General features: G+C 41.8%; 2 protein-coding genes and 1 long non-coding RNA gene across 3 annotated transcripts; 2 read left to right on the top strand and 1 right to left on the bottom strand.

The window, feature by feature from the left end:
- Window positions 1-24: 24 nt before the first annotated feature.
- Window positions 25-3702, top strand: comtb (catechol-O-methyltransferase b). Its single transcript, XM_056400000.1, has 6 exons — window positions 25-166; window positions 1257-1428; window positions 2647-2764; window positions 2869-3062; window positions 3150-3281; window positions 3362-3702. Coding segments are annotated over exons 1-6 (798 nt in total). The 5' UTR covers window positions 25-164; the 3' UTR covers window positions 3542-3702.
- Window positions 3703-5975: 2273 nt separating this feature from the next.
- Window positions 5976-19135, top strand: grm6b (glutamate receptor, metabotropic 6b). The gene is made up of 10 exons (XM_056400011.1): window positions 5976-6560; window positions 10125-10341; window positions 11659-11794; window positions 11952-12106; window positions 12455-12595; window positions 12693-12893; window positions 13645-13784; window positions 15093-15716; window positions 15794-16105; window positions 18281-19135. Exons 1-10 carry the CDS (start codon window positions 6024-6026, stop codon window positions 18518-18520), a joined length of 2703 nt encoding a protein of 900 aa, XP_056255986.1. The 5' UTR covers window positions 5976-6023; the 3' UTR covers window positions 18521-19135.
- Window positions 11736-14136, bottom strand: LOC130184174 (uncharacterized). The gene is made up of 3 exons (XR_008829942.1): window positions 14052-14136; window positions 11943-12097; window positions 11736-11821 (listed from the first exon to the last, which is right to left on the bottom strand). It is a non-coding gene; the product is annotated as an uncharacterized LOC130184174 (long non-coding RNA).
- Window positions 19136-19170: the final 35 nt, after the last annotated feature.

Genomic DNA, 19170 nt, shown 5'->3' with positions numbered 1-19170 from the left:
ATGCCCACATTCAGCAGGGCTCTGAGAGGGGGTTGGAAGGAAGAGGAGGGAGGAGTTAGTCTCGTGTAAAGGCAAGCATATGTCCGGGTGATAGAAAACTCACAGATTTTCTTCTAGCAGCTAGAGGAGTTGAGAAGAGGACAGGGAGCGGTGCCTGCCCGCACATGTAAGTCTTATTGTCTATTAGATTTTAATGAGAGACCTTTTAAGGATGCATGGGGTGGTTTTTATTTTTATGCCTAACAAGTGTTTGTTCCTGTGTTGCTCAAGGGAGGCAGATCAGTCTGAGTATAATTGCTGTTTTGGACTGATGAGTGCGTGCACTCATAGCACTGGGGGAAATTGTGGGCGAACAAAGATTAGATATACTGCCAAACTGGCATTACTTCAATACTCCTCAGTCATGCCATTTTCACAGTTTTCTCATAACCTTTTCATGATGTGGGTTGTATGCATGCCATCTAACTTTGTACTACGCAATTGTGTCTCTAAACACTGATCAAAGTGTTTATCGAGCCATGCCAAGACATTCTGTATTTTAGTTTCTGAATGTCTTGCTGTATGTCTGGAGTAAGCCAAAGTAAAGGTTAAAGTCCCAGTGTTCTGCCTTTTGTGACACAGCTCTTAACCCCCAACCAGTTGCCATGCAACTCAAACTCCAAATCAAAAGCAATTACCTCAACCACCACTGGTCTTTCACAGTTGCATTAATAGTGCAAGGTAGAGTCGTTTCCAGCGATTCTCTTCTCTGCTTTCCCACAGATGGACTCTGGCTGTGCTTTTCTCCTCCTTTTCTTCTCTGTTCTCCCCACTTCGTGTGTGCTTGAGAAGTCTAAACAGATTAATTGCATCTGAGAGTGGGAAAGCTGCAAGCAAAGCACCGTGCAGTGTGTTTACCAGTGTTTATTGCAGTTGATATTAAATGATATCCTACAGTGATAGCATCACTTTAAGACGTGAGTGGATGTACGCGGGGACCTGGCAGCAGCAGCAGCAGCAGAAGCAGCAGCAGCAGCAGCAGCTGATAATGAAAACAGGAGCAGTATCAGTATTGTACACTGCATAGTAAACACCCATCTCATTAGCCTGACACAAAGGGAGAGGTAGAGTGAGAGGCGATATGAGAGCTTTCATTTATCTCATGCAAATGTGTTGTTATTGCACTTTGCCTGTGCTTCATTTATCATAGCCTTTCTTCATAACACAGCACCATATCACCATGCTGAACTGATGCTTGTGCTCTGTCTTGGTTGTAGGATGTGGCTGACACTTATTTACAGTTGCATCAGTGGAGCAGCTCTTCTGTATGCCTTGTACAGATGGGTGATCCCCACTGCTGTGCAGTATCATGGAGGACTGGCGCTGATTTGGCATGATGTCATTGTGGAGCGGATGCTGGACACACTGACCCAGTCAACTCGTCCTCAGGTGCGCCTTCACTATAAAAAAAAAACGCACCTCTCACAAGAGCAGCCCAAACACACTAATGACTAATGACTGTGTGACAGAAAATAATGCTTCGCAAATAAAAAAGAAGAGGCCACATACACAAAGGTTAAATGTCAACCAAAGTATTTTAAAAATTTTAATTTTGGCCTGATGATGGCACCATATGAAGAGTTGAGGGATCACCATAGTGATTACAACTCACCCTGAGAGTGGGAAGAAGTCAGGGTGTCACCAAAGTTAGAGAGCTTCCTCCTCTGGGGACCATGGATAAGAGAATAAGATTCATGACAATCCGTCCAATAGTTGATGAGATATTTCAGGTTTATCCAAACGTGACTGTGTAAAATAATATGTGACCAAGTAAAAACTGTACTTTAACTGAGAAAGAAAATTAAATATTAAATCTGGCCTGTCTGAAATCATGATGTTGCTCCACAGTGAAGACATTGTTAAGCTTTAATAGCATTTTCACACAGTGATGTAAGAATTCCTAAACTGTAACAAGTCAGGTGCAGGTCAGGACTAGATTTAACATGCAACAATAAACCTTTCACATGTGTAACTAACAAGATTAATAATTATTATCTAAGTACCCCACTGTTCTACTATTGTACATGCTGGCTCACTGGGATACAGTAACTGTTAATCTAATTAGTTACACCTGTGATTTTCCTAACAAACCGGAAGCTTTAACATATTGATGGGCAAAAAACAATCTATTCTCATGAACACTCAGGTTAAATCTTGTATTCTATTAATGTGAGTTAGCAGCGTCATGTTATGCATGGAGGCAAAGGTCAAACCAGAATTAACGGATGGAAAACATGAAAAAACCTTTAGATTTTTCTTTAACAATCAAACTAATTGATTGTTTTATACCTTCAGTGGTGTGACAGAGCAAACAAAAATACAAAAAAATAATGTGATGTGGTCAAAAATTGTGGAAAACATGTTTGATGTGACTGTAAATCTTAAAGGGATATTGAAGGAAAGGTTCAAGCATTCTTCTTCTCAGTAAAGACAGAGACTTTAGATATTATAGTAATTTATGATGAGAAGAGGATCAGACCCTAAATCCCCCTCTGTAAGGCAACCCAAACATTATCCAGCAGTAATGATTGAATTATTAACGATAAATGATCGGTGACATTGATTATAATGTTGTAAAACGGCACTGTTTCTTCACCCTCTCCTCAGCGGCTCCTGAATGCAGTACAGAAGAACGCCACTAGAGGAGACCCTCGCAGCGTGGTCAAAGCCATCGATGACTTCTGCAGACACAAGGAGTGGGCCATGAATGTGGGGGATGAGAAGGGTATTGATTTGTCATTCTACGTCTGTTTCCTTTCATGTGTGAACTCATTACCTTACATGACCCAGCTGTGTGTTTTAGTGTCTGCTTGTTCTGTTTTGCCGCAGGCTGCATTCTTGACTCTGTGGTGTCTGAGATAAACCCAGCCGCTGTGTTGGAGCTAGGAACCTACTGTGGCTACTCCACGGTGCGGATCGCCCGCCTGCTTCCCCCTCACGCCAAACTCATCACTCTTGAATTTAACCCAGACTTTGCTGCAATTGCCCGTCAGGTCATTGCGTGGGCAGGACTAGAGGAAAAGGTAAAGCCTGATGTCTCCGCAGTAAACTGAAAAACAATGATTTACAGTGTGTGTTCATGTCAGAGATGGTGTCCTTCTTCTTTCAAGGTCCAGTTAGTCGAAGGTGCATCTGGTGACTGGATCCCCAAGATGAAGGAGCAGTTTGGGATTACAACATTTGACCTGGTTTTCCTGGATCACTGGAAGGATCGCTACCTCCCTGACACAAAATTGATGGAGGCAAGTTGTGTTGTGCTTACTTTGTACTGATCAAACTCTTGATTGTTCTGCCCTGACACTCACTTTGCTTTTATAATCAGGAGTGTGGCCTGCTCAGGAAAGGCAGTGTCCTGCTGGCCGACAACGTCATCTGCCCTGGAACCCCTGACTACCTGGAGTACATCCGCAGCAGCCCGCGATACGAGAGCCGGTACTTCAAATCTCACCTGGAGTACACCAAAGTGGAGGACGGCTTGGAGAAGTCTGTCTTCAAAGGGTAGTTTTTAACAAACAGAGTCATGTTTTACACAGATAGTAATAAACCTCAGACCTCTGTTGTCTTTGGTTCACTGAGCAGACTTAAAATCAGGAGTTAAATCTTTCTAACATGTCATAGAGAGTGTTAACTTGAAATAAAAAGGAAACGTGAGGGGAAAACAAACCATTTGTGTTGTGTGCTTTATTTTTCATACAGCCAAAAGATGGAAGTTGATGCACTCTTTGAGATGTCTATATACAGTGGTACAGTAGGTGGTGGTAGTGATTCTGTATTTGAGCTCCTAATTGACAGATGATGAGCTGCAAACTGATCCGGGGGGCTTCTTTTCCCTGAGCATCAACTGAAATCAATAATAAATCTAATCCGGCAGCACTCTGTGGTGCACAAACCTATTTTCTGCTCTGATATTCTCCACCATTGTGCCAGCGTTGACAGGTGTCTGTGTGTGTGTGGAAGAGTAGAGTGAGTGTGTGTGGCATGTTTAGTGTGTGTGAGAGTATGAATCAAATCGCTGCTCATCTAATCTCTCAAAGTGACAGAGTTCCATCATACCAGGATGGAGAGGGGAGGGGAGGGGAGGGGAGGGGAGGGGAGGGGCTCTGCATTTGGTTCAGCCGTATGAAAAAAAAAAAAAAAAAATATGGGCTAGTCCACCTACTGCTTTCTTCACAGACGCCTGCATGATAATCCCAATCTGTGGCCATTAGTGCACTGAGAGAGCGAGAGAGGCGAGGGTTCAACAGAGAGAAAGGGAGAGAGAGGGAGAGAGAGTTAGAGAGAGAGAGAGTGAGGGGGGGGGAGTGCCTGGACAGAGATGCACACACTGGAAAAAGAATGAGAGAGAGAGGGAGAGAGCTTTTAAGGGATTTGGCAGTGATTTGTAGAATCTCACTGCTGTAATGTTGCGCTTTTCCTCCACTTTTCCCCGACTCTGCCATGATACTACACCCTAAAGCCTCAAAAGTCAGTGTTTTCCTTTTGTCTTGTTGAATCACAACTACTTCTTTTTAAACCATTGTTTTTAGTGTGTTCTGGTTATTTCTGAGAGTGCACAGCGCCTGTCTGAGATGATAGAGGATTTACTTTTGGTGAAGAGAGGAGAGCCTTGCCTCTAGATACATAATCACATTTTGGACCATGGACGGAGGCCTGTGTGGACGAGCTCATGTGACGGATAAAATCGAGACTGGTCGATGAAGAATGGGCAGGTAAGAAGCGCCTTTACATGTTGAAATTCCTCTCCTTGCAGGTTGTCTGTGATTGTATTTTCAATTAGAAAAATGATCTGCAACAGCTGGGAGTTATGCAGCTTAGAATTTCTGCAGATTCGTATCATCATTTTTTAGATTTTAAGAATATTTTCAACAAATTTCCATGGATTAAACTTTACAAGTGCAGTGCAGGAAAATAGAAAGATATTGCATCATAAATATGAGTTTAAGTATGAATATAGTATTTAAAATTAAAAATAAAAGAAATATGTAAGAAGGCAAACTAATATTATTAGATTTAATTCATTTTAGGCATTCAGATTCAATACTTACAGTTTAACAAAATGAAGTTACCTCGTAATAAATATGTGCTTGCATCCAAATTCTGCCGGGAAATGTTAAATATACTTGCACTCTTGATAATGACATTTTTACATTTGGTTGAGCTCAGTTGATTACTGTGGATTTTGTCAATGATCCTCATGCAGATATAATTAACCTGCTCCAGCTTTTGGAGCATGAAATCCTGCAAAGGTTCAGTTGATGTTTTCTGTTTTGCAAAATTTATATTGTTTTCCATAATTGGCTCTCAGCTCTCTTTGATAAAAGCTTCCAGCATTCACTCTGTGTCATCCTGCAGGCTGCCTAAAATCTTCTCCTCAGCCATAGCTTTTTTAAAGTGTGCATATATGTATAGCTTTATTTTTAGTCTTTTCTTATGGTTTCTTGCTTCTGCTTTGATTCACCACAATAGCTAGATAGTTTTAAAAAGAAACCCACTGCATCTGTACAATCTGTTACCTATGGGAATTATTCTCAAGTCAATATGACTTCATCAGCTCCACAGACCCACTGGCAGATCTACTATTACAATATCATGTTATGCATGAAGGCAAAGGTCAAACCAGAATAAACCTTTTAAAGGATGGAAAAGATGCAAAGACTTTTAGATTTTTCTTCCACGATCAAACTAATTTATTGTTTTGTACCTTCAGTGGTGAAACAGACCAAACAAAAATACAAAAATTAAATGTGATGTGGTCAAAAATTGTGGAAAACATGTTTGATCTGACTTTAAACCTTAAACTTAAAGGGATATTGAGGGAAAGGTTCAAGCATTCTTCTTCTCAGTGAAGACAGAGACTACAGATATTATAGTAATTTATGATGAGAAGATGATCAGACCCTAAAGCCCCCTTCTGTAACTGTCCCATAGGTGTCAAAGGTAGAGGGAGTGGCCTGGTGCTGTCAGTACCTCTGCTGGTCATCATCATGACATCAGAGGTCCCATCATCCCACCAGTGCTCCTGGCTCGGTTCACTATCCGGATACAGAACATGGTCTGGGCTGCTGTGGGTGCTGCTGGTGGGTATCAGCCCGGGCTCATGGGCCCAGCAGGGCACCCAGCCTCAGTCCATCAAAATCGAGGGCGACATCACCCTGGGCGGGCTGTTCCCGGTGCACTCTCGAGGACCTGCCGGGGTGCCCTGCGGGGAGATCAAGCGAGAAAAGGGGATCCACCGACTGGAGGCCATGCTGTATGCCTTGGACCAGATCAACAGTGACCCGGACCTGCTGCCTAACATCACTCTGGGGGCCCGGATCCTGGACACCTGCTCCAGAGACACCTACGCCCTGGAGCAGTCGCTCACTTTTGTCCAGGCCCTCATCCAAAAGGACAACTCAGATGTTCGCTGCTCAAATGGAGAGCCTCCCATCATCCCCAAACCAGAGAGGGTGGTCGGGGTGATCGGGGCATCTGGCAGCTCGGTGTCCATCATGGTGGCCAATGTGCTCAGACTGTTCGCGGTGAGCTTTCTTTCACTAACTCTCTTCATTAAACACTGAAAGGGCAAAATATTTGGGACAGTTCCTCTTTTCAGTAAAGTAAGCTGATGAGGTGAAAGCTATTATCCCCTCACTGCTTTCTCTTTTTTAATCTATCCACAAAGGAGGAAAGAGGAACATACGTAGAGCTGTGGTTCCCAACCTGGGGATCGGGATCACACAGTGGGCCCTAACATAATTCTGAGGGGTCCCAAAGATATAAATACATAGATTATGATAAAAGGGATAATAACTTAAAACAAACAAACAAACAAACCAACAAAATTCTGACTTTTATTTTCTTTGAAATACTGCTTTCACCTTGTCAAAGGAAGAATCACTTTTCGGTTAATCTCTGAACACGTCCACACTAAGGCCACACAGTAACATCTGATTAGCTGACAAAAAAGACTAGGAATCACTGAGCAAGAGAAGGATCTACAAGCTGACTGTCAACGTAGACTGTGCCAAAGTGGGTGGGGCTATCAATAATATGTCCTTAATACTTTGTATGTTCAGTGTGTCATCACATTGTAGTGGTATCAGAAAGAATGCACACATTTAAAATTGATTTATGGTTCAAAATAGAAAAACTTCTAGTTTTTCTCACTGAATGTATCTGTTTGTTTCTACTGTTAAATTTACTCACTACAGATCTAGATAAAATGCACAGGTCCACACGTGCCTTATTCATTTTACTGTAAGTCCACTCTTAAATGATGAATGGGGACATTGATCATCATTACATTTTATTATTTATTATCTATTTCTGCAGCATGAACTTGGTTACGTTTAGTTGCAGTTCAGTTATTGATTTTACAAACCATATTTAATAACATCATTTCACTCTTGTTGGATACTTGGATTGATAATATTGGACATTACATTATATTGCTGCTGTACTGACACATTCAACCTGATATGATTTTGAAACAAGTCATTTAAAAAGACTGAATAGTTTGGATGAGCTCTTGTATTGATGGACGGCACACTTCAGGGGATTGTGAGCCCATTGTCATGAAGGCTAATCCATGTGATGCGTTCGGTGTACAGTTATTTTTTAAACAGATGATTTACCTTTAATAATTGATTACACTGCTTACAGCGATGAAGAGACATTGAGGCTGTGTAAATCCCACATTATGCCATGTTCTCATCGACTTACCGACATAGCCTGCCAGAAATCTAGAAACCTCTAAAAATAAACACCAGCCTGAGTCAAAGTGGCCAAATTTTTTTTAAGTAAATATTTTATTTCTACTTGCCTGGACGTCACTTGTTGCAGCATTCTGTATATGAGGATGTTGAGTTGAGAGCCAAGGAGGGGCAGCTTGTATACAGGGCAGATGTTAACTACAGAATTATAGATCCCAACCTCCACTAAGCCCCTCTCAGCAGCTCAGGACCCTGGGCTGAAAATAGAGCATCAGGGCAGCAGGATGACATTGGTTCTAGGATAACAGCAAGTTGTGGCCGGTGTGGAGTAGATTTAGCTAAATGGTGTGTTTCCTCCTACTGTCCATATGTGCTGCTCTCCGGACTGCGGATGCTTCCAGACCGTCCGCTCACTATACATTGAACATCTGCTCTTAGCCAGAGCAGGAGATGTTTCAGCATCTTGCACTGACACTGTTATTACTTCGCTTTTGCAGTAATTGACCAATACCTCAAGGTTACGTTATTTAGTCAATAGTTTATCTCTAAAGCAATTTATTTGCTTTAGTTTTTATCTTTATTTTTCCACATGTGAGCTTGTTCAATAACAGGACTCATCCAATTCCTTTTTTCTACAAAGCTTGCAGTGTTGAAATGATTAATTAATCAATTAGTTGATTGACAGATTATTAGTCAAGCTTCTTAAATGTGAGAATTTGCTGCTTTTCTGAAGAAGGCTGTTGGGAATTGTAATGGAAATTTTGTTGTATTGTTTTCTCTCTTTTTTTTTTTTTTAATTTTATAGCCTAAACCATTAATGGATTAATCAAAAAGGTACTCGATAGATTAACTGAGCGTGAAAATAGTCGTTAATAATTGCAGCCTAATGATCCCTTTAATTTTGTATCATCCAATATTTCAATGCACTGTTCATAATTCCAATTAACTGCAACTGCAGACTGTACAGTTGAACCTCCTTTTCTCAAACCTTAATCATTTGAGTTTGCAATAAGGTAATAAGAACATATTAATCATGAAATAACTGACGTGTTACTTCAGCTTTCCTGAACCTTTGAATGCATGAACATTTGATCATATTCTAGTGACTCATTTTTGAGGATCATAAAAAAAATACATGCTTATAAAATCTCTTTATCTTGTGCACTAGCAGAAGTCCATTCAGTGTTTAGTATGTTAGTTGGCAAGTTTATATCAGCGCTAATCTACATTCACATTTTTCTTGGCTTGACTCCATGAGCGATTCCGATCATTTACTGAATGTGAGAAGATTTCAGCGGGAGTGGACGGCAACAGGATACTTCCTGTGTTACTGATACGGCTCATTGATTTTAGTGAAGTGATTTGGTGCAGATGTTTCTGTGGGATTAATTTGGAGAGGATTACGTGTTGTCTTGTTCATTACAAAATTTGTATGCAAACATTTGAACGACTTTGCTAACACAGACTCCTCTGGACACTGATGGCACATATCTCCCAGTGGACTTGTTGGTTTACATACAGCTGTAGAACACCTCTGGTTTGGAGAAAGTTCACCCCTGGTTGAAGACGTGCCCTGTAACATGGAGGATGTCCAGTGAATTTGATCTTGATGGGGTTAACACAGAGCAGCAAATTTAAGCTGCATGTGGCAATCAGAATTAAATATATTGTATGGCTTACAGCTGAGAAATGCTAACCTTTTTCTAGTCTCTTGATCTCTGTCTCTCCCTCTGTGCTTAACGTAATTTGACTAAAACCCCTATAATCCTTCCAGATAATCTGTGAAATGGTTCTCTCGCTCCTCTCTCCTTCTCCCTTCACTACCCCTTGTGTCTACCTTTTTCTCCTCGTCCCCTCCAGAGGGCCCAACGTTAAGCCACGCTGGGGGACCGGCATTAGCAGGGTCAGGGTTGAGATTGGCGACATAAACTGTGTCATTAAAGAAGTAGCACACCAGTAAATTAATCTTCTCATCCATTTTTTCCCAAACAAATGCTTTTACAGCTGTGGTTCCTACCATCTGTATTTCACTGTGGCATTGGCTATATCCTCAGCACAAACCAGCTCTGGGCAGATCACACTGTGAAGTTGCCTCAATTCTGAGAATTACCGAGGACACAGGCTGTTCAAGAGATGAACTCTCTCTATGATAGTCCAATTTTGGGATTTTAATGCACTACAACTTGTCAGTATTAATGTGGTAGGCCTCCATTAGACACTGCTAAGGTTTTGTCTGTGAGTAAGTGGTGCATCATCCTCTGACATGGTTCACTGCCTCCTCTTGTCATTCCTTTTACCTTTGGATTAACTATTGGCCTAATAATCAGCGCTGTTCATGTTTTCCACTTGACCCGACTCTTTCGTCACCACTGACCCATCCCTGTGTCTCAGATCCCACAGATCAGCTACGCTTCCACTGCCCCGGAGCTGAGCGACAACAGTCGCTACGAGTTCTTCTCCCGTGTGGTGCCTCCTGATTCCTACCAGGCCCAGGCCATGGTGGACATTGTCAAAGCCATGGGCTGGAACTATGTCTCCACGCTGGCCTCCGAGGGCAACTATGGAGAGAGCGGCGTTGATGCCTTCCTCCAGATATCCAGAGAAGCAGGTGTGTGCCTGGCTGTGTGGATGTGAATTCACTGCTCAGACAATGAGGGATTACTCATACCAAACCATGTTGTCCTCGCTCATTAAAAGACAGAAATAGGACGGAAAAATCCTTTAATACACAAGGACTAACAGGGCAAAGAGAAGTCAGCACATCATATGGGTTTAAAAGCTCAAATGATGTGATGTGGGTTCAGTCTTCATACTATCAAAATTTCCTACACATACTGTAGATCAGTTACTGACAATGCAAGACAGTTCACTACTGTACCAGCATGTTGTTAGTCACTGTGGTGATGTGGTTCAGTCCTCCTCTTTGGTCCAGGCTGAAATATCGCAACAAATATTGGATGTATTACCATGAAGTTCTGTACATTCATGGTCCAAATCTCAATGTGTCCGTTGAAATGAGCATTTAGCCCCAAGCATCACGAGCTGGGTTTCCACTGTAGTTTTGTGCAGCACAAAGGCGGTTTTTCTTTGAAAAGTAACAAAACACAATTGTGAGTGGTCTGTGTTTCCATTGACTGATGTGATGTGAATAAAGCTGTGTTTTTTTCTCTGAACACTGAACATTGTTGACAGCAGCATCTGCCTCTCAGTTGGAACTGGCTCCCTGGGGCATAATACAACAGGCACCAAGACTTGAATGCGAAAAAAGTGTTTCCATTTCAATTCTGTAAAATATTGTTTTGTTGAATTGTCTGATAAACCACCTCATGCGAGTGTGAACATTTTTTTGCGAAAATTGGGTTTTGTGTTTTTAAGTTTGCAATTTCAAATTTCAGTGCATTAAGCAGGTTAATGGAAACACACCTACTGTATCATAGTGCAACCTCACAAAGCTGCCAGTATGGAAGTAGACTCTTAGATTCATATTAATATTTATTATACCTGGTTCATGGAATTTTTTTGTAATTTTAACATGTTTTGTGGCTTAACTCTGGTGATCTACATCGACACTAACACGACTAAGACTCTACATGCTAGCACAGCAGCACTTTGATCAAAATGCTAATGTTTATCTAACATGCTAACATGGTCATAATAACAATGCTGTTGTTAGGAAGATATAATGTCAAACATGTTCATCTTAGTTTAGCATGTTAGCATGTGGAACATGAATATCTAAGTTTATGTAATAGCATCATATTGCTAATCACCCTTTTGATAATGTATAGCATATATTTCCAGGTTTCAGTTATGATACTTATTATTAGAAGTATTATATACAGCACATAATTAATTTGTTTTGCAGTAAGGGAAGAAAGCAGGTATGTACTGTAATGCCAACATATGTCCAATGTTTCTGACACAGGAGGGCTGTGTATTGCCCAGTCCATAAAGATTCCCAGAGAGCCCAGACCAGGGGAGTTTGAGAAAATCATCAAGAGACTCATGGAAACCTCTAATGCTCGTGGGGTCATCATCTTTGCCAACGAGGACGACATCAAGTGAGTCAAACTCTGCTCCACACCTTCCTGGACAGAGGAAAACAGATAAACTTTTTTATATTTAATTGTCAAGTCTGCTGTTTGACAATCCCACTTAACCACCAGCAGAGGAGTGCAGTAGAAAATGTGTGATTAACTATATTCTGACCTCTTCCAGGCGGGTGTTGCAGACTGCCAAAAAGGCCAACCTGACAGGGCACTTCCTGTTTGTTGGCTCCGACAGCTGGGGTGCCAAAAACTCCCCGATTCAAGACCAGGAGGACGTGGCTGAGGGCGCTGTCACCATCCTTCCAAAAAGAGCCTCTATTGATGGTAGGGCAATTTATAAAATCAGATTAGTCCATCTAACTCAAACCAGCTGGATGCAATAGGAATATCTACAATAGCCTGGGACATGTGACGTTGACAGATGAGTCTAATACCAATGACGGAAATAAAGGAAATGAATGATTGATAAGTCTGATAGTGATATTTCCACTCTGCCACTAAAGATTGAGTAAACTGAGTCATAGCCATATTTCATTGCGCAAAATGAGATTTTTTTTCAGATTTTAGCACAGTATGTTTATTGCCAGTCAACCATATCAGTCAGAGTGCTGTTATTTCAAAGAATGTGACATTTTCATGAATCATGAAACTCTGGTTTGTGAAACAATTCAGGGTTTGACCAGTACTTCACTTCGAGATCTCTGGAAAACAACAGGAGAAACATGTGGTTTGCAGAATTCTGGGAGGACGACTTCAAGTGCAAACTAACTCGCCCTGGTATAAAATATGAAGCTGGTAGAAGAAAATGTACAGGTATGATACAGTTTACCATACGGGGAAGACCTAGAAAATTTCAAATATTTTCTGTGTGAGCAGTTTTTCCTTGTGTGACACTTTTGTCATCTGTTAGGGGATGAAAGAATCAGTCGAGACTCTCAGTATGAACAGGAGGGCAAGGTGCAGTTTGTAATTGACGCTGTGTACGCCATGGCCCACGCCTTACACAGCATGCACCTGGACCTCTGTGCTGGCTACATGGGTGTTTGTGAGAAGATGGACCCTGTCGAAGGACGAATGCTCCTACAATACATTCGTTCTGTCAACTTCAATGGTGAGCTTCCAACATTCAATCTGTGATTTTTCTCATATAACGTGATGATTTAGATCGAACTAGGTGAGAAACCCTCCGCTACAGGAGATCTGTGCTGGCAAAACCTTTGCTTATTCACTGCTGCTCTTCAGAGGGTTTGAAAAGCGGCAAACTTAGAAAAGAAAAACAGTGGTGGGGAGGTTAGCTTGAAGACAGGAGCCTGGAGATGTTTCTGCAAATGTACCTAGCTACAGAACACAACACATTTCTTCAAAGCACGTCCCCTCCCTAGGGCTGCCTCCTTGCTCTTCCCTTTACACAATGCTCTGGCTTTTCATCCTCTCCTTTCATAAAAAAGTAAGTTCGAAAAAAGGAAAAATAGTGTTCTATGAAAGCATCCTATTTACTGTTCTCCTCTTGCTGGATGACCTTGGCTTCTATGGAAGATTTCCTGATTGAGCGCCTGCAGGGACCTGAGGGCGCCTGAGAGGAACATCACGTTAGGGCAACAGAGCAGAGTGCACTGAAAGACTGTACGCGTGGAGGAAAGCCTTCACTAAAGAGCATCCTGCACTCTGTTTCCACATGATTGCACAAGACTGGAGAAAGTAAACACAAGCTGTTTTCAACAGTGTGTGGGTGTTTTCCTTGCCACAAAAGATGGGGTTGCATATCTCCAGCTTAGAGAGCTTGAATTACTTGTCTACTCTAACTCACTGTATTTCTTTATTGACAGTGCCCAGGTCATTAAAACTCTGTCTCTATCAAACAGGCAGCGCAGGAACTGGAGTGATGTTCAATGAGAATGGAGATGCTCCTGGTCGGTATGACATCTTCCAGTACCAACTGTCCAATGTCAGCAACCCTGGCTACAAGCTTATCGGCCAATGGACAAACCACCTCCGACTCAATGTAAATACTTTTTTTGGTCTATTTGAGTGAAACATGAACTTCACTTGGAATTTTGAAAAAAGTGACTTTCTTGCACATAGTTAAATGAGACTGGTACCACTCTCATCTTAGTATAAAGACTGGAAACAGGAGGAAACAGCTAGCTTGGCTCTGTCCAAAGGTAAAAGATCTGCCTTCCAGCACCGTTGAAGCTCAGTAATTCAAGTGATAGTTTGGGTAATCTGATGTGGGGTTGTGTGATGTACTTATCTATTGTCAGTGTGTTACCTTCAGTCGATTCGGATCGGCGCCCTGTCAGTTTAGAGAAGCAGCCGGGAGCACCGGCACACAAGCTTAGTGATATACTGCTGTGGACATAGCCAACCGTAAAAAACGTGTTTTAGCCACTTTAAAAAAAATACCCATCGAAAAAAAGAGCCAATACCAGTTGAAGAAAGCAGTTGAGAAAATGTGGTTCAACGTGGTGAAAATATTTTAAAAAATTGTTTGCACTTTAACTAATATTGGCTTTTTCAGTGGGGATTTTTCTTAAAAGTGGCTAAAACACGTTTTTTGTGGCTGGTTCCGTCCACATCACTCAGCTTCTGTGCCAGTACTCCTTGCCTGCTTCTCCAAACTGGTCACGTGCCAATCAATAACACACTGACTATAGATAAGTACCTCATACAACCCCACGTCAATTAACCTGAATCACTTTAACATGTAATATCTTGCGTATTAATGTTTACAAAAACCAAAGTGTAAAAAAGTCATATTTTGAGGATTATGTGCCAGACTATATCTTGGCCAGTTACAGCATCTTGTTGGAATTAGCGAGAGGAAAACTAACATTAACCTGGTTTCCAGCCTTAATGTTAAAACCAGCTAAGATGGCTCTTGTTACATAGTTAGCATATGGACATGATCATAGTATTGATCCTCTTAGCTAACTCTTGGTAAGAAAACAAGAAAGTGTACATTTTTACACCTTGGTTTTTGTATGCATTAAACAAACATAGTATGACATGTTAATCAATGAGCTTTAGAGCTGTTAGCAGGCAGATTTTGTTGCCTTTGGCAAAGGCCAGGTCAGATTGGTCAGATTGATTGAGAGTGGTATCAATATGCTCAGCTAACTCTCGACAAGAAGACAAATGTGTATCTCCCAAAATGTCAATCTATGCCTGTAAATCATTGATTTAGTATGTTCCTTCTCACAGATTGTGGTTCATCTAATGGCAGCAGTTTTTAGCCTTTTAAAGAGTCTTAGCTTATGCTGTACTTCAAGTAAAATAAGATAATGCTTGTGCGTTTGTATGTCCACCTTAGCCTGAGGAGATGCAGTGGTCAGGTGGTGACCGAAAAATCCCAGAGTCAGTGTGCAGTTTCCCCTGCGAGTCTGGTGAGAGGAAGAAGATGGTGAAGGGAGTTCCCTGCTGCTGGCACTGTGAGCTCTGTGACGGCTACCAGTATCTTCTGGACGAGTTCAGCTGTGACATGTGCCCCTTTGACATGAGGCCCTTAAAGAACCGCACGGGCTGCCGACCCACGCCCATCATCAAGTTAGAGTGGAGCTCTCCCTGGGCCATCATCCCCGTCTTCCTGGCCATCCTTGGGATCCTGGCCACCACCGGAGTCATCGCCACCTTCATCCGCTTCAACGACACCCCCATTGTCCGGGCCTCCGGCAGAGAGCTCAGCTACGTGCTGCTGACAGGCATCTTTCTTATCTACCTCATCACCTTCCTCATGATAGCTGAGCCCAGTGTGGCTGTCTGCGCCTTCCGCAGGTTACTGCTGGGGCTCGGTATGTGCATCACCTATTCTGCCATGCTCACCAAGACCAACCGAATCTACCGCATCTTCGAACAGGGCAAGAAGTCGGTCACGCCCCCAAAATTCATCAGCCCTACCTCTCAGCTGATTATCACCTTTATACTCATCTCAGTGCAGGTAAGTGTGCATATCTGTCCATCACATAGATCGTCACCTAGATCCTTTGTAGCACTGTAACCCTGCTTTCTCCGCAGTTACTTGGGGTGTTCATCTGGTTTGGTGTGATGCCCCCTCACACCATCATCGACTACGAGGAGCAGAAGCCTCCAAACCCAGAGTTTGCTCGTGGAGTCCTCAAGTGTGACATGTCCGACCTGTCCCTCATCTTATGCCTGAGCTACAGTATTGTTCTGATGATCACCTGCACGGTTTATGCCATCAAGAGCAGAGGAGTTCCTGAGACCTTCAATGAGGCGAAGCCCATCGGCTTCACCATGTACACGACCTGCATCATCTGGCTGGCCTTCGTACCCATCTTCTTTGGCACAGCGCAGTCGACTGAGAAGGTGGGAAATTTTACATTTTCACAGGCTTCACTGGTTCTGCTACTGGGATCGTCTTTCAGAGTCTTTAAAACGACTCTGAGTGACAATCTCAGGTTAACTTCATTCAGCTCAAAATAATGGGAGGTTCGAACACCTACACTTCCATGAAAACTGGGCAAACTCTTTCTGCTAATGAAGGCCAAGTGACTATCACGCTGGACCCTGAGTTTGTTTTGTGCTGGAATGCAACTAACGATTATTATCATCCTCAATTAATCTGCCGATTATTGTCTCAATTAATCTTTTTGTTCAGTCTGTAAAATGTTGACCACTGCCTCTCACAATTGCCTTAAGTTCAAGTGACGTCCTCATGTTGCTTATTCTGTCACTGCAGCAGACCCAGATATTCAGTTTACTATTACATTAGAATAATCAAACAGATTATTTAAATATGAAACAAATATGAATCAATTACTAAATCAGTTTTGTCATGCTATTGACTAATATTAAAACTGGCCACTAAAAAGAGGGATACATAAAAACATATTTATCAACTAATTTAATTTGACGACGGAAAAAAAAACTTATGGAACAAATGTGTCCAATAATAAATAAATCAAAAATATATTGCATATGTTGAGGCGCTTGACAGTGCTGTTTTTAAAAGAGAAATAATGAGTTGAATTCACAAGTAAAATAATTGTTCAGTTTTTGAAACACTGGACATTTTGGTTTATCCTCTGTGTACTGTATGAGTGACTCTGGAGTTGTATTGTTCAAACATTACCTTACGCCTTACCTACATTTCTGCTAAGGGATATAACATGTACGTTAGTAATTAAATTTTGCATTCAATAATGATTTAATGTGATTAAATTTGTGTATTTGTAGAGTTGTTTGTCACAACATTCATTTTGTTTTAAATGAGATGAATCAAATTATGCAATACAGAATCAGATACACTAATAGTAAGAGAGTAAATGAATCTCTCAGTTTGAGTTTGTTGCCTTTCATATCATATTTGCTTCCTGCTGTGCTCAGGACATCCTGCCTCCACTGTAGTTGGACTTTAATTTAGCTTGTGGGCTATTTTTTCTGCCATCACAAAGTACGAGACTGTTGGGGCGAATATTTAAAAAATAGAGATACGCTTTGACTAATAGAGAGTCGTATTATGAATCAGCCAGGCTGAAACAATTAAAGCCCGAGGTACTTTCAAAGTCTTTTCACCTCCTCCGAATGGAAAAGAAGTGAATTAAGAAAAGGGAGCGAGGAAAAAGAAAGGAGGTCAGATGAGCCGAGGGACAGTAAGGACCCCTCGTAGACCAATTCAGCCATCCCATTCAATTAATCATCACTTAGAAAAAGAGCTAAATATAGACTCTAACTTTTGTCTGGCTCACGAAAATAGTGGCTTGTATCTTCCCATCCTCCCATCATGTGTAGGACCACGTGTAGGAGGAGGTGATTTACCTGCTCCGCGTCTGTATTTACATATGGGGGAACCATTGACTTGATACCAAGCCAGTTTCTCTGCTCGCCTCGGGCCAAGCACATAAATACAATCCACTCAACTTCTAAGTCACCACAGCTCCTTATAGAAAATGGAGACGTCTCTGAGAGGGACCGATAAAAAGCAAGATGATAAAAGAAATTGTATTATATGGACACCAGCCTGGGAGATGGCAGGATGTGCTGCTGCTGTGGATAGTGTACAATTTATGACTTATTCATGGCACAAATATATCTTATTTATGGCACGTATGGCTTGACTTATTTATGACCTGTACAGTTTGCTTGAATAATGAGTTCATAATTTATTGTGAGGCAGATCTCAGGAGTAGTCACTTCTCATTATTACTGTTGGATTTGCAATAGTAGGAAGAGCAGTGAAGAGTAGACGTGGTCAAAGCCCATAAATAGATCCTCCTTTCCTGACTACATATACCAGGTCATAAATCATTCATCAGGGGAAAAACACTGCCTCCTGTGCTTTGAGATGAAAACCGTAAAGACTGCGTTGTGACAACCTATGAGATTACATATAGTGCATTTTATTTAACCTGTGCATGACGATAAAATCAATTAACTGCACACTGATGGATGGAAATTTGCTGAAATGAATCAATAGTCCAGTAGTAAAAACCACAACCGTGTGTAAAGCAATTCCTCTGACCTGTCGTGTCTCTGTTGCAGATGTTCATCCAGACCACCACCCTGACAGTGTCCATGAGCCTGAGCGCCACCGTGTCCCTGGGCATGCTCTACATCCCCAAAGTGTACGTCATCATCTTCCACCCGGAGCAGAACGTCCAGAAGAGAAAGCGCAGCTTCAAAGCCGTGGTGCAGGCAGCCACTGTGACCACGCAACTGTCCCAGAAGTCCAGCGACAAGCAGAATGGAGAGTCCAAGATCGAGCCGGACAGATCACAGTGAAACGACACAAAACGTGTCCATGTTTCATGACATCACGTTAACAAGCTCACAATGATCTGGTTGATGATGAGTGAAAAATCTGCGTTTACTCTTGTTGTTGGCTGGATTTGTTTTTTTTCTTCTCCCCCTTCACTATGGATTTGAACACCAGCAAAGACGTTCCTGGTTTCTTTTCACACTTATTTAGATTTCTCAGAACTGCTAAACCTGGAATGAAGCACAAAATGAAACAGAAATGCTCACCCTTAAAATGAACAACTTTTTAGTACACTTAAACAAGGACTGAAAGGATGCTGAGCCATCCTGAATGGAATGCAAGTAATTTTTTTTTTTTGTAACAACCACCACATATACACCTCAGACTGACGAAGAGGCATTGTTAGTTTTAACTCTCCCTGGGAAATGCTGTTTAGGAAAAAATAAGTTAAGCTTAAATGGCGACCTTTGCCCTACAGGAAGATGTACATGTATGTGGAATCCCTCGGGATCGATGAAACGTTGTTGTTTACTGGCTCCAAAAGCACTGCATGGATTGTGTGTTTTATGTGTACATGAATGTTTTGAAATATTGTTTGTATGGGGTATCGTGACTTTTGCCTCCGATTGCACTGGAGGTAAGTAGCTTTTAAAATGCACCACCACCATGTCCT

The sequence above is a fragment of the Seriola aureovittata genome, chromosome 2 (assembly GCF_021018895.1).
Source record: "Seriola aureovittata isolate HTS-2021-v1 ecotype China chromosome 2, ASM2101889v1, whole genome shotgun sequence".
NCBI classification, from domain to species: Eukaryota; Metazoa; Chordata; class Actinopteri; order Carangiformes; family Carangidae; genus Seriola; species Seriola aureovittata.
Note: the sequence above shows the minus strand (reverse complement) of the source record. Positions and strands in the feature narration are given on the sequence as shown.

Bases quoted from the DNA above. Each gene is read 5' to 3' on its own strand.
- comtb (XM_056400000.1), top strand. The intron at 1,429-2,646 runs GTGCGCCTTCAC...CCCTCTCCTCAG, and splicing joins CCCAGTCAACTCGTCCTCAG to CGGCTCCTGAATGCAGTACA. The intron at 2,765-2,868 runs GTATTGATTTGT...GTTTTGCCGCAG, and splicing joins GAATGTGGGGGATGAGAAGG to GCTGCATTCTTGACTCTGTG.
- grm6b (XM_056400011.1), top strand. From the start codon at position 6,024: ATGACATCAGAGGTCCCATCATCCCACCAGTGCTCCTGGCTCGGTTCA. The intron at 12,596-12,692 runs GTATGATACAGT...GTCATCTGTTAG, and splicing joins TGGTAGAAGAAAATGTACAG to GGGATGAAAGAATCAGTCGA. The intron at 16,106-18,280 runs GTGGGAAATTTT...TCTCTGTTGCAG, and splicing joins CAGCGCAGTCGACTGAGAAG to ATGTTCATCCAGACCACCAC.